Below are 14,125 nucleotides of genomic sequence, written 5' to 3' on the forward strand. Positions count from 1 at the left end.
GAATGCTTACCCACTTGTTCAGACACATGAACTAAATCCAGCAACTCTTTACACTCAATACCTCCGCCAAAGCATCCACCTTAGATTTCAGTTGTAGAAAGGAGATAATTTTGATATTTTAGCGTACGTGAAAACTGACAATTCAACGCCTCTCATGGCTAAAAGTGGAAGAAGTATACACTTTCTTTCCCCATCTATCCAAAGCCCTTTGCCTCTTATCAGTGGGAACAGGGTTTTAACCACAGAGGCCTGGAACACCTTTAGGTCCCTGAGAAACAGTTTCCAGCTCTGCCCTAGGACTCTTAAAAAGATACTAATGAGCTTCAGGCACCCTATAGTACCTATCAGGGTTTAACAGGAGCTGGAGGCAAAGAATCAGGGTTCAGGAAGCCTCCGCAAAAACATCTTCCACCACATTCAACACAGGAGGTATAGCTAAGGGCCTATGCTGGGGCAAAAACAAGAATTCCCCTAAGCCTTCTTCCTGAATCAGAGTAATCCTGACCTTCCCATTTAAAAGTGCTCCTCATGGAATGCAGAGTCTCTGAAAATGAGAAATCCCCTCAGGAGGAGAAGCTGTAGGATGGAATCATCCACATCCGAATCAGAATAAGGAGGATACTCCTGCAAATCTCTCCGCATGAAGACTTAGAAGCCTCTGAACACTGTTCAAAACTATCAAACTCCCGGTTCCACCCTAGGCCTCTTATGAGGAGGGGCATAGAACCTCTAATCATAGTAATCAAATCTTCTGCCATTTTAAGCATATGTGTTTCTTAGGCACAGAACCTGGAAAATGCTAGGAGAAGCCCCCACAGAAGCTGAACTTGGCCTACCTCTCAGCAGAAGTTTTGGCAACAGAAGGAGAGGCTCTAACTACAACCTTGGGAAGAGAGGGAAGAACAGTTACCTGAGAAGCCCCTCAGCCTGGCCTACCTGAGAAGGCATCCTGTAACAATAAAGTCTCTGCCTGAGAGCTCAAAGAAACTCCTGGCAAAACCTCTGGCTCCACTGAGCTCTTCTAAAGAACCGACGTCCCGACCGCCGGTTCATTTCAACCCTAGGCTTCGCTGTTTGTCCTTGCGCTTCTTGAATGACGGTTTAAGCGCCGGAGCACACGGCATTTTATAATTGCAACGCTTTCCCAAACACTAACCTGGCACAGTTCTAACCGTCTCTTAATAGTGCGCTTTGTTAAACCTAGCACAAGAGCGGCATCCAACAACGCCGCGTTTCAGGCCCTAAACAAGGTATACACAAGGTATGGTAATCCCTATGAGGTATCTGTTTCCCACAAGAAATACAGTTATTCAATTTTCTGACATCCGGTTAAATACTGAGGCAAGAAAACCAAAATGTTCCCAACGGGTACTTAGCCAACTCTGATTCGGGTCTGAAACCTCGGCTTCGAAATATTTCTTGTGAACGCCAACCTGCCACTCAAGCAAAACTGCTTCTGCATCGGTTATACCATGCGGCAAAAAGACTGAGGATATGACGCCGTGGGTCATAAGCGTGATTAGCACCCTGGACGATGCCTCGACGCCAGTCATCGCGCCTGACCACGACGCTTCAGCCTTATACTCTGGTATTCGGGCCGACTGGACAGCGGACTACCCAATAGTAAGGACTGCAGCAATGTGGAACGAAGAACATCCTGACCTAGCTTTTGTGGTCTTCTTGGCAGATGTCTGACCTTCTGGCCAGGATGATTCTGCCATTGCAACACTGCACCAATAACTTAAGATGCTGGTTCTCTAGGTAGTCAAAGAGGAGAGATGACTATGAAGAGTCTTAAGGGCAAATGCTTAACAAATCGGGCATGGTGTATGGTCAAGAGAAGCACCCAAGCAAAACAAACACGGCTTTTGATGGTCCATATGGGGGGAATCTGTCTCCTACACTGACTCTTTCCCTTTCTGGATGACATGTAACCTCACAACAAAAAAAAAAAAAAAAAGACAAGATAATAAGAAAACAACAAATGGGCACTCATCTGAAAATGGCTTGGTAACCAACAGGCGACGTACATTTAGACCAACGATTGAAGATGGTGTTTGGACCGGTGATAAAGAAGTCTCTGAGGCATGTATGCTTTCTCACCTTTAAGCCCTACCCCATGAGCAGGGAGCATACGTCGAGGACATCTTCAAATTTAGGCTTTGAAGCACACTAAGCCAGATGTTGGACTACCCTTGGCAGGGATCCCTTAGTAAAGAAAAGTGCAACAGTGATATAGAGGATATCAATCCTCGTCCAAATGCCTAGGTCCTAAAGAAACACATTTATGGTAATTATCTTGGAGCAGTAGCGTGTACTCTCATACTGCATGCTTTCTGAAGCTAGCTTTCCCAATAATGAGTATTTACAAACATAAGAAAATGTATAACAAATGCAAGCATTCAGCAAAGGAGGGTTAGCCAAAACAGTCATTACAGCATTGCAAACAAAGTGACCTAAACAAGGAGAGCCACTGTGAGGAAATAGGAAATGGTGAGAAGCCACAAGCCCTGGAGGCAAATGGAACTGAAGAATCACAAGCCTTGGTCATATTAGCCAGGAAAACTCAAACTCTGCCAACAAATGCATTAGAGGGAAGCCTGGGTCATTTTAAGCTTGTCTGAGAATGGTGAGTGGCAAACAAGCTCTGAAATAAGATGAAAGCATGTGAATCAAGACCACCCCTAATGAACAGAGTTCCACCCTCTCCCCCATCTTGCACTACTGCCGGCACTGTTGCTAAAGGCACTTAAGGAAATTATATATCTCTGATGTTCAGTGCTTCCCACTCACCATCTCTATACTGCTGCCAGTGTCATTTAGGCACTGAACTGAAATATAAAATGTATCTAAAGTGTCCCCCACCACCAATCCCCATATGCTAGTGCAGTTAAGGCACTGAAATTAAATACTTCCCAGGTCTAAAGTGGCTCATCACCCCAATCACATCATGGTACTTCATGAAACCTCACTTTACCTCCTAATAGCACTTATTATTAACTTTTAGATTGGACATAATTAGTCAAAGGAAAAAAAAATAATCCGAGAAAGATCCAGTCTAGCAAAAAAAAAAAATAAAAAGAAAAAACAGTCAAATTTCACTTCACTACAAAAAGGCAGAAGTGCCACAACAGGATTTTTTACTGACCTTGAAGCTTTAGCTGAAAGAGCTAAAACACTCCAACAAAACAAGTTACTGTTCACACTCCAACAAAACAAGTTACTGTTCACTCCCTGTCTGTGGTCAAGAAGAACTGAAGATGGAGCAGAGTTACTCTCCCCTTTACAGACAAGTTTCCTGTGATACTCTTGGTGGGGAGGACAACCTTGTCCTGGTCTGGAAATGTCCAACTCCTCTTAAAGGATGGACACTTGACCGACACTGACATGAGGATAATCCTGTGTTGTATAAATGCACTGCAGTAATGAGCCTTATGATAAACATCACTGTTTCCTGTGACACTTAACAAAAGGGTAACATAATTCAGTACAATCAAATTAGAAATCTGAGAATGCAAGGCTCCAAATATTTTAATTTCCTCAATTTACATGCGTCATATGACACAACAATAATAAATCTCTTAGATTACTTACACGCTTATCAATATCACCATGTTGAAGCTGAACAAACCGGGCACTGATGGCAGCAATGTAACTTTTGTTGATTGGAAAAGCAACGGCCAGCACCTTTTTGGATATTTCAGCTCAGGGTCAGTATCAATTCCTGCATAACAAACTCCACCATAAAGACGGTCCATTATCATAGCCAACTCAACTTCAGGAAAAAGGTTAAGGAAAAAACAGGAAAATTATCTGCAATCTTTAAATAATGTATTTATATAATTTATTTGCATTTTGCAAACATTTTCATACATCTAAATCAATCAACTAATGAATTAATCAAAGAATGTCAAGAAAACACAGTAACAGGACTTCCAGTGTACGGTATCAGCATCTGTAATAAATTACTATGATCTGAATGCAATTCTAACCATCTGTCCATTTATCAACTACGTTTGCCTAGAAAAAGCTCTGCCACAAAGGAATTAATATAGCAGTTTTGCAAAACAGAGCAACTATATTCTTGCCCGGAAAAGAATCATCTACTGCATAATCTGAATGGAGGTTCTTTTACAAATATGCCCTACAAATTACATTGCTACTGAAACAAAAAGTGAATGAGGTCAAAGAACGCTACCTAAGTGCAACATAGATTGCAAAATTAGCATATCACTGAAAAGTCCACTAATGCAAACCAATCAATGTGACATAATATAAAACACAAAATGATGAATGCAGCTAGCTCAATGACAAATTGGGTTATCAAACATTCAAAATCTACTTTTAGTTAACAATCAAACATCCTGCTTTTATCAAAATGCTGGCATTACATAAATGTTTTTGGTTACTTGATTTTATTTAACAGTGATATTTCAAAGAAAATTGGATTTTTAAACGGATCTGGATTACTAACTTATTATTTGATAATTGGGTAAAGGGGCTGGTCATGGAACCCTTTCAGCCACAAATGGGCAAAGAAAAAACAAAATAATGCAAATGATAATTACATAAAATACAGTACTGTTGAATATCATGTAGTAAACACTACACAAACTCAAGTTTAATGTAAGAGAGCGAATTACATACAGAATAAAAAGGGACTTCCAATTTGGCTACACTCTGACCAACAGCTTAACTTCAGCTCTCAAAGTTTAAAAACAGAAAATGAGGAGGAAAAAAGTTGTGTGCTACTGAAGCTGTTTTTTTTTGGGTAAAATTTGGTTACTAACTAGCAAGTTCGCTGTTGGTATGCAAGCAAAGAGGAAACTTGAAAAACCTGAAAGAAAATCAACCATAAAAAAATGAAGGAAAACAAAGTTATGGAAGGAAAGAGCAGTTCAAGCTTCAGCACTGGTTCAAGAGATGGCTTCCAGTAATTTATAGGAAAGAATAAATTAAATGTACTCAAGAGATAATTACAATAAATGAAACATATCAACTCAAAAAACAAAATGCTAGAAAAAAATAGAAGCTTTAACTGGCTACTCAGAACTGATAAAACTGCAAAAATCACAGGATCATAAGAAATTACTAGGCTATTGGCCCTGAGGCCCTTATAAGCCTAGCCAAGGATTTAGCCCATGCACCAAGTCAGCACCCGATGTCCCTGTCTATCAGGGACACAGGTGGAATCCCAGGGGTGCATTTTCTGTTCCCCATCCAGGTATCGAGGCTGCACTTAAAAAGGGTTAATGAGGTACTCTGCCTGATGTGCAGAGGGAGTCTATGTCACAGAAGGGAGAATCTCTGGGACACAAATCTGGCCCGCCAATTAAGTCCTATTGATGCCACAGACCAGACTGAGGTCATGTATGCAGGTTACCTGAGTGGAGCTCAACTTGAGGATATGCAGCCTTCTCATCATTTGTATGCCAGACAGAGGTTACCTCTGAGGAGTCTGTATGAGACTGAGGAGAGGGACAGGGCTTTTAGCCTATCTGTGTAAGGTAGATGTTTGAGGCCCTGGATTCTCCTGGTGAGGAACCTCTGTGGACTCTCCAGCTGCTGCATGCACTTTGTGGTACATGCCAAAAGGGGCACTGTACTCAATAATGGGTCTTATAAGGGAAGAATACAGGGATGTTATGACCTCCTTGTCCCTGGATGAGATACCCTTACTAATGAAGTGGGCCATGTAGAAAGCTTTCCGTACAATGGAGGCAATATGGTGGTCAAAAGTCAGTTTGCTATCAACCTGGATACCCAAGTCCATCACGTTTAATTGTGTGCTTAGGACCTTGTTATTAATGTGATAATTTTTGGGGACGTCACTCTCTTCACAAGGGATGATGATGCATTTTTTGGCATTCAGTTTGAGGCCATGTTTCTGGCACCAGTCGTTTATTTGGGTGAGACCCTCTTGGAAGATGTCAACATCACTAGGGGAAGTGATAACAGTACCCAGCTTGTAGTCTTCAAAACTTGGTCAGCCATAGCCCACTGGTTTTGGCTTGCACCTCAGAAATGTATATCCCAAACAACACAGGTCACAAGACTGATCCCTGTGGTACATACTGCTTGTTACGGGTCTACTTCTTGAAGTGGCTTCCCCTATTTTGACTAGGCGGGTTCTATCAGTAAGCCAGTTTGCTACCCATTTGGTAACATATGGATTGATGCCTAGTTGAGAGAGTTTATCTATTATACTCAAGTGGGGAATAGTATTGAAGGCTTTGGCCAGGTCAAGGTAGGCGGTGTGCACAGTCTTCCCCTCGTCCATGGCTTTGGTGACTGCCTCAAAGAAGTCGACCAAATTTAGCAGGTATGACCTCCTCTTGATGAAACCAAACTGTGTGGGATCGAGTGTTTGGAGGTTAACAATGTCCTTATAAATGAGGTCCATGTTAATCCATTCCATGGCCTTGCAGATCAGGCTAGTTAGCTGAAATGAAGAAAAAGCTGGATACGTAGGAGACTTCTCAAAAAGTACTGTTAGAAGAAAGAAGGCTAGTGAGTTAGGGCTACAGTAAATTTCTCAGTTGATGTTGGGATAACTGAAATCTCCCCCATGACCAGACTGTTTGGAAATACTAATTGACTCCAGTTTGGTCAAGTAGGCCTTGTACGCATTATGATCCATGGAGGGGGCATCTACAACTAGCTATGACTTGAATGGGGGTCTTACCCAATGTAATCTGAACATGAAGCAACTCCATGGAGTTGTCAAGTCTAACTAGCAGGGAGGTGAATTTATCTCTAATATAGATAGAAACACCGCCTCCTTTGGTACTCACATGTTCGTTTTGCGGTCTGAAGCTGTGGAAGGCATTGTAGCCTTATAAGGCCGAGGTACTCTCAGAGGCCTTGAACCAGGTTTCTGTGACTTTGCTAAAAATTGTGGGTGGACTGTAAATCATATATCCCAATTTATGCCATTAATGTTTAGAAGGACACTAAAAGGGGATAAAAGTAACTAAGCAAAACAAATGCTGTTCTTAGTATTTGTAAAAAACATGCCACGATTTAAACTGTATGTTACATACAATAAAGCAATTTTGTGCAGTGTGTAGTCGGGGGGTATTTTAAAAATGGGGGAGTCTTTTCAGTGACTGTTGTATTTGTTAAAGATATAAAATTAAACAAGTACTTTTTAGCTGTAAGGAATATAAGCTTTACAGTATAATAACAAGAGAAAGGCTGACTGTAAGGAATATAATCTTTATAGTACAAGAAAAGAAAGGCTGGGCAAAACAAAGTTTATTATTAATATGTTGTGATCTTTGGCCGCTGGCGTAGGGATTATATGTAAAATCAAAATACTTTCTCTTATTTTTAAAAGAATGAATTTCGAAATTAATGCATTTGGCTTAAGGTATAAACAAATTGTTATAAATAAGTAGGTTTTAAAATTAAAGCAAAATTATGAAAGACATGAAAAATGCTAAGTTTCTTACAACTGCAAAGATATCAGCTTTTTTCAGTAGCAAATAGTCAGTGGGAGTTGAGAACTATGCAGCTGAAGGCAAGTATACATTCTGTTCTGAGTGAAACTTAGAAAGATTCACAGTTGAGTACTTTTCCATGGCGACGAGCTATCAAAAAGTTCAAGCAATTAATCTTGAGAGTTCTGAGCATTCTTTGCAGAGATAAATTCGTATCTTAAAGGTACAATGGCAAGCAGTTCCGTGAAAAATAAAATTTGAAATTATGGGACGTGAATAAGAGATGATAGCCTCCCTCAGCAGCCTCAATACTATAACACATTTAATAGAACAGTGTACAATTTAGTTTTATTTAAAGATAGCCAGTACATGCTTTTTAGGTCTAAAAGCTAATGTTTCCTGAAAGTGTACAAACCTTTTTTATGTAATGGGGTAGTGTAAATAGGAACAAAGGCTGTAGCATGTGCTTCATGAGGCTAGGTTAGGTAATGCCTGTGGTTACAGATGTCAGTTTGGGGCAACTATTCCTATCTGAAGGATTAAACCAAGTTTGACGATGTACACAGTTTTAAGCATTTGTTCTAGGTTAAATAGGGTACGGGACATGTTTTAAATTAATTTTTTGTTTGAGGGTTTTTGGTAAAACAAAAAGTCTTGAAAAATGTGACAGGTTCAAATGGCGATCAGAAGATACAAGTACAAATGATCAGCCTGCCAAACACTATACGCAGGTAAACACAAAGGATGGAAATACACATCCAAAAAACTTGTCATGTATAACAGGTGGGTACAATGGCTATGCTATCCATATTATCTTAGAATGTAAATGGACCTTACAGGTAAAGAAAAGGAAAGATTATTGAATTATGTTAAGAAATGCAAAGTGAACACAGCAATGCTGAAGGAGACACACATGGAAAGAAATGAGCATCTGAATTTGAGAAAGAAAGGATTTCAGGATGAATATTAAGCAGAACATCAAGGACAAAGGAAAGAGGGATTAATTACACTAATTAATAGAGGGGCTCCAAGAATGATGCAAAAGACAATAATGGTAGATTTGCGACTGTAAGGTAGGGAGGGCTGTGCCGTTCGGCTCCCTTGGTCTGGATCCAGGTGTAAAACCTTTTCCATTTGTCAGCATAGGATTTCCTAGTACTGGGGTGTCTGGCCTCAAGTAGAACATCTAGGACTTGTTTGCTTAGGCTGGCAGCTTGAGGGGTCAGGGAATAAGACAGGCTGCCAGGTTGAGGGTCCGCAATTGGGGATGCATGAATTCTCCATTCCCCTAGGTCAGGAGTGTAGGGATCTGAGGTAGGTGCCATGGTGGCAGGGGGTACCTGTGCTGGTGTGGCCAGTCTACAGCAATCAGGATTGCCCTCGGTTTTTCCTCCCTTATTCTGAGCAGTACCCTTGATATGAGTGGTAGAGGGGGAAATGCATAGACCGAGGGGTTTACCCACTGGAAAGATAGAGCATCCACTTTCCAGGCCTTGCTGTGAGGTTCACTGGTGCAGAATTTTCTGAGCTGATGATTGGAGTGGGAGCAGAGGTCGACCTTAGGGGTGCCCCATTTCTGGGTTACAAGGGTGAAGGTTCTGTGGTACAGAAGGTTTCTGCTTATGTTGTCTGCCAGAGAGTTTAGAGAGCCTGGCAGGAACTGTGCTAGCGGGTGTAGTTGCATGGTTGAGGCCATGTGCCAAAGGGTCATGGCGAGCTTTCAGGGAGGATAAGAGAAAAAATATCTAGCTACAATAAGGGCCCGACGACGTAGAGCTCTGGCGTTGAACAAAGCACAAAACCGGCAGTGAGGGACATCGTGGTCTGGGCCTAAACAGGTGACGCAGTAAGAATGAAAATCTCAGTGTGGTATTTGCTTTCCACAGGCGAGACAATTTTTTCTGACATTGGTTAGAGCAAGAAAAAAAAAGGATCCCCAATGGGGTACTTAGCTTTAGAAGACTTCAACTTCAATTTCGGAAACAAAAACTCAAGACAGCGGCCGACCAGCACTCGTGCGACCTGCTTCTGCTTTGGGCTCCTCGGCAAGAAAGACTGATGTAATGGCATCGGCTGTTTTTATACCACTGACGACCTGACATCAGTCCTGAAGTGACAGGAACCAATGCAGAAATACTAAGCCTCTGGTATTCGGCCTGACTGAGGGCTACCATTGGCAAGATAACCCAAGTGTGATGACTGCAAAAGTGAAACACGAAGAACATCTGAAAGTGTTGTGAGCCTACCCTGAAGTGAAGGAACCTTCTGCAGGACTCCCTTATAGGGATATGGAGGGGCTTGTGCCCGCTGACTTGTAGGAATGTCTGGGTACCCTGACAAGACTGAACTTTCTTTGAAAGTGAATTTGTATCCTTGGTAAATAATTTTTAGGCCCCATTTGTCCTTTGTGATGGATGGCTAGTTTTCTTTGAAAAGGAATAGCCTTCCACCTAACCTTTGTGGGAGGTGGGGGGCAGAAGGTGGATGAGGAGTCAATGTGAATCCTTTGGGTAGGAAGTGGACTTAGAACTCCCTGTCATGAGGGTTGTACAGGTCCATTGTCTGTGCCTCTGCTGTCCTTGTAGGTGCTGCCTGCAGGGTCTGTCCCTGTGCCCTTTCCTTTTCACAAGTCTAGCCCAGGCAGGAAAGGACCAGTGTTTGGTGAGAAAGTTCCTGTTGAATCTGGGAGGTTGAACCTGGAGGAAATCTTTTACTGTCTGCATTGATTTGGCTTTATCCTCCATTTTTCTGATCACCTCTTCTGCTTTAGTTCCAAACAAGTGATCCTTATCGAGGGGTGCATCTAGGAGTTTGGATTTGACATGATCAGGGAGAGGTTGCTCTTTCAGCCATGCATGCCTCCTAATAACCGACCCCACCACCGCAGCCCTGCTAGAGACTTCTAGGGCATCGTATCCACTATGGAGGGAATGCTTTACCACTTGAGAGCTGGCGTGTAAGAGTTCTCCTAGCTCTCTGGAAGCTGGACTGTCTGGCAAGAAGGAATTTTTTTGCTTTTAAAGTTTCAAGGTATGTTGCTGATATTTTAACATAGAAATAGTCCAAGCAGTGCAAACACAGCAACAATACCACAATGATAATCCAAAAATGCTGTAGGTACAGAGTCACCAGGAGTCGTTCGTGTAAAAAGCTTTATCTGGTACAAACTAAGCGGTAAAACACCTCTGGTTAAGCGCTTTATTCCATATAACACTGCATCTGATGAAGTTCTGATGAAGTCCAGTGTTACATGGATGAAAGCGCTTAACCAGAGGTGTTTTACTGCTTAGTTTGTACCAAATAAAGCTTTTTACAGGAACGACTCCTGGTGACTCTGTGCCTGCAGCATTTTTGGATTTTCCTTGTGATATTTTAACATATGGAACTGGCAGTTTACAGCTCTACCAGTTAAGGTAGCAGTGGTGTATACTTGTTTACCCTATCTGTCCAGAGCTCTGCTATCTTTGTCAGATGGAATAGGGTTTTTGGAGGAAATGGCCTTAGCCCCATATTTGTGGGTGTCTGGCACCCTGTAGTACCAATCAGGTTTTCTAAGTACAAGAGGCAGTGCATCAGGTGTGAGGCTAGACTCCATAAAAACATCCCCCACCACATCTAAAATGGGAGGGATGGCGCTGGGGAAGGTCCAGAAACTCTCAGCCTCTTCTTAGATTGAGGATAATTCTGAACTTCCCATTGGAAATGTTGCCTAAGGGTGTGTAAGGTCTCTCCAAAGGAGATGGGATAGATTCCTCTGCATCAAAATCCTCAAAGTGGTAAGGGGCTGTTGTTCACTGCCTGAATCCAAAAAGTTAGATTCTTCTGAGTCTGTTTCTGATAGAATTTCTGGGGAAATGTCCCATTTTCTTTTAGCTGGGGTAGTCTGATTACCTCTGATTAGAGTAAGAAGATCCTCAGCCATCTTGAGAAGCTGTTGTGACTGAGCAGGTTGGAAGATGGCGGCTAGGAAATTTTTTTTTGGGAGTGGTTCTGCTTTTAGGTCTTAGTGTTTCAATGGGCCTGGGTGCAGACTTAGCCGGCAGCATGGTCATTGGTCATTGTCTTGCATTGGTTATCCAAAAGGCCTCCTCAGAAGCCGGTGCCTGCACAGTGGCTTCGGACCCAATTGCGGAGCTGACAACCGAAAACTCGGCAGATGTAGTCTGATCCGGCGGCATACCAGACTCAGAATGGGTCTCGATAGAGGCCTATGGAGGCGTAGCAGAGGGTATTCAGGCGCTGCGTAGGCACCTCACTGAATTCTGCTATGCTGCTGGCTGGCTTCAGGGCAGAGTCATCTGAAGGCCTAACTTTATGTGGTATGTCCCTTTCTTTATCCTTTCTCTTTTTGGGGATATCCACTGTATGCGGACCGACAAATGCCATTTCATACTGCAAAGAACTGTCTTTGAAATATCTAGCTACCAATTCTGCTCTAAGGCAGATGGTCCTAGCGTTAAAGACAGCAGAAATCTGACATCTGGGGACACTGTGGTCTGGGTCTAAACAGGTTACACACAAGTTATGGAAGTCTATGCATGGTATTTGTTTTCCACAGCAGAGACAATTGTTTACTTTTTCGGACATCAGTTAGTGCAAGAAAAAGATCTCCAACGGGGTACTTAGCTTTAGTCATTTTCTATGTCACTCTGGCAGTGGCTGTCCGATGCACACGCAAACTGCATTTGTTTCGTGACTCCACGGCAAGAATGATTGATGTAATGGTGCTGGCTGCCCTGTTTTATACCACTAACAACCTGATGTCAGTCCCAGATGACCTGCAGCCGACGGAGGAGGGACAATCTTTACTCTGGTATTTGGGCTGGCCGAGGGCTACCTAGCAGTGATAACCCACAAGTGATGACTGCAACAGCGAAACACAAAGAACATCAGGTCCTCTCTCTAAGGCCAAGAACACTGCATCAATGGCCCCAGACAATATCCCAGGCTGCCTTCTAAATAGCATGAGATATGACCTATCAGGTCCTCTGGAAATGCTATTTAACTGCAGCCTCCAAAAGTACAGTTTTGTACCTACCATAAATGTAGATGTTCAAGTGCTAATACAGCTGCAGTCATAACAGATGGGTTCTCCTGCTGTCAGGCGGGTCCTCGGTCGGCCGAATTCCAAAGTCTAGGTCCGGCGTCGGTTGTCGTCGCTTCTTCCCTGACGTCAGTGCAACAGGGGTATAAAGGAACCAGCCAACGCCATTTTCTTCAGTTTTTCTTGCCCCAGATGTCAGGTGCCCCCAGAAGGAAGGCAATACATAAATTTGTGTAATCATGCAGTGCAATATAATCAAAATACAGTAGTTGCAAGCAAATACATCATAAATGAATACCCCAATCAGGTTGTATGAGGATGTGTTAGCCTACAGGCCTGTCCCAAGAGGGGAAGGAGGGAGGGAAACCTGGACTGCAGCTGCATTAGCACTCGAACATCTACATTTATGGTAGGTACAAAACTGTACTATGTTCATCGTGCATACAGCTGCAGTCATAACAGATGGGTAGAATCCCAAAGCTTAGAAAGGGGTGGTAGGCACTAGGCGGAATTAGGAGGAGCCAAAATGCCCTGCAAGACTGCAGTGGCAAAGCCTGCTCTAGATTTTGAGTATAATGGTAGGTTGTAGTGCTTGGAGAAGGTATGCACAGAACTCCAAGTGGCTGCTTCCAAAATATCCTTGGTAGGAACTCCTCTGAGGAATGCTGCAGAGGTGGCTGTGGCCCTGGTGGAATGAGTCCTAATGCCTGTAGGAACAGTTTTGCCATGAAAGGAATAGCAAAAGCGTATGCAGTGGGCTATCCATTTTGAGATTGTCTGTTTGGAAATTGGCTTCCCTTGAGCTCCTACCGCATAGGCAACAAAGAGCTGTTCTGATTTTCTGAAAGGCTTTGTTCTGTCCAAATAACGCAGTTGTCTGTGGATGTCCAAGGAATGTAGTAATCTCTCCCCTTTGTTTTGAGGATTTGGATAAAAAGTAGGTAAATGTATGGCCTGATTTAAAGCTACCCTGGATACCACTTTAGGCATAAAGGACAGGTTGGTTCGTAAGGAAACTCTGTCCTGATGGAAGATGATAAAAGGTTGGACGGCCATGAGAGCCTGTAGTTCTGAAACTCTACGAGCTGAGGTGATAACCAGAAGGAAAGCTGTTTTCCAGGACAAATATTGCAAATCTGATGAGGCAGCTGGCTCAAAGGGAGGCAAGGTCAGTTTTTCCAGCATGAAATTAAGATCCCAAGCAGGTATTGGTTGTTTTCTTGGAGGCCTTAAATTCTTAGCCCCTCTGAGGGACTGCCTTAGGAGAGGGTGAGAGAATAAAGGTGGATCAGTGTTGTATTCTGCAGAAATGGCTGATGCATGGATTTTGATGGAGGAGAAAGAAAGTCCACTGCTTAGCAGTTCGGCCAAATATTGTAGTATTTGAGGTAAATTCAGTTTTCCAGGATCCTGGTCCTTTTTCTCATTCCAGACACAAAAACTTTTCCATTTTGCGGAGTAAGCTTTTCTAGTTGATGGCCTTCTGGCCTCCAAAATGACATCCTGCACCTCCTTGGAGAGTAGGGTCTGTTGTGATGCTAGGGAATCGTCCATGCGGCTAGATTGAGTGTCTTTAGCTGGCTGTGAAAAGTTTTGAAACTGTGCTGAGTCAGAAGAAGAGGCATTAGAGGCAGGGTCC

The 14,125-nt window shown here is 42.8% G+C and overlaps 1 protein-coding gene across 1 annotated transcript in view; it reads right to left on the reverse strand.

Annotated features, from left to right (window-relative positions):
* The window catches only part of CPEB2 (cytoplasmic polyadenylation element binding protein 2), a 568,627-nt gene that overhangs the window by 16,102 nt on the left and 538,400 nt on the right, over positions 1-14,125 (reverse strand). Inside the window, exon 9 of the mRNA XM_044063518.1 lies at positions 3,632-3,775. Coding sequence (XP_043919453.1) covers positions 3,632-3,775 — 144 coding nt within the window. The remainder of the gene's footprint in view (positions 1-3,631; positions 3,776-14,125) is intronic.

Source organism: Protopterus annectens, chromosome 2.part1, assembly GCF_019279795.1.
Source record: "Protopterus annectens isolate FY-2018-M chromosome 2.part1, PAN1.0, whole genome shotgun sequence".
NCBI lineage: Eukaryota > Metazoa > Chordata > Ceratodontiformes > Protopteridae > Protopterus > Protopterus annectens.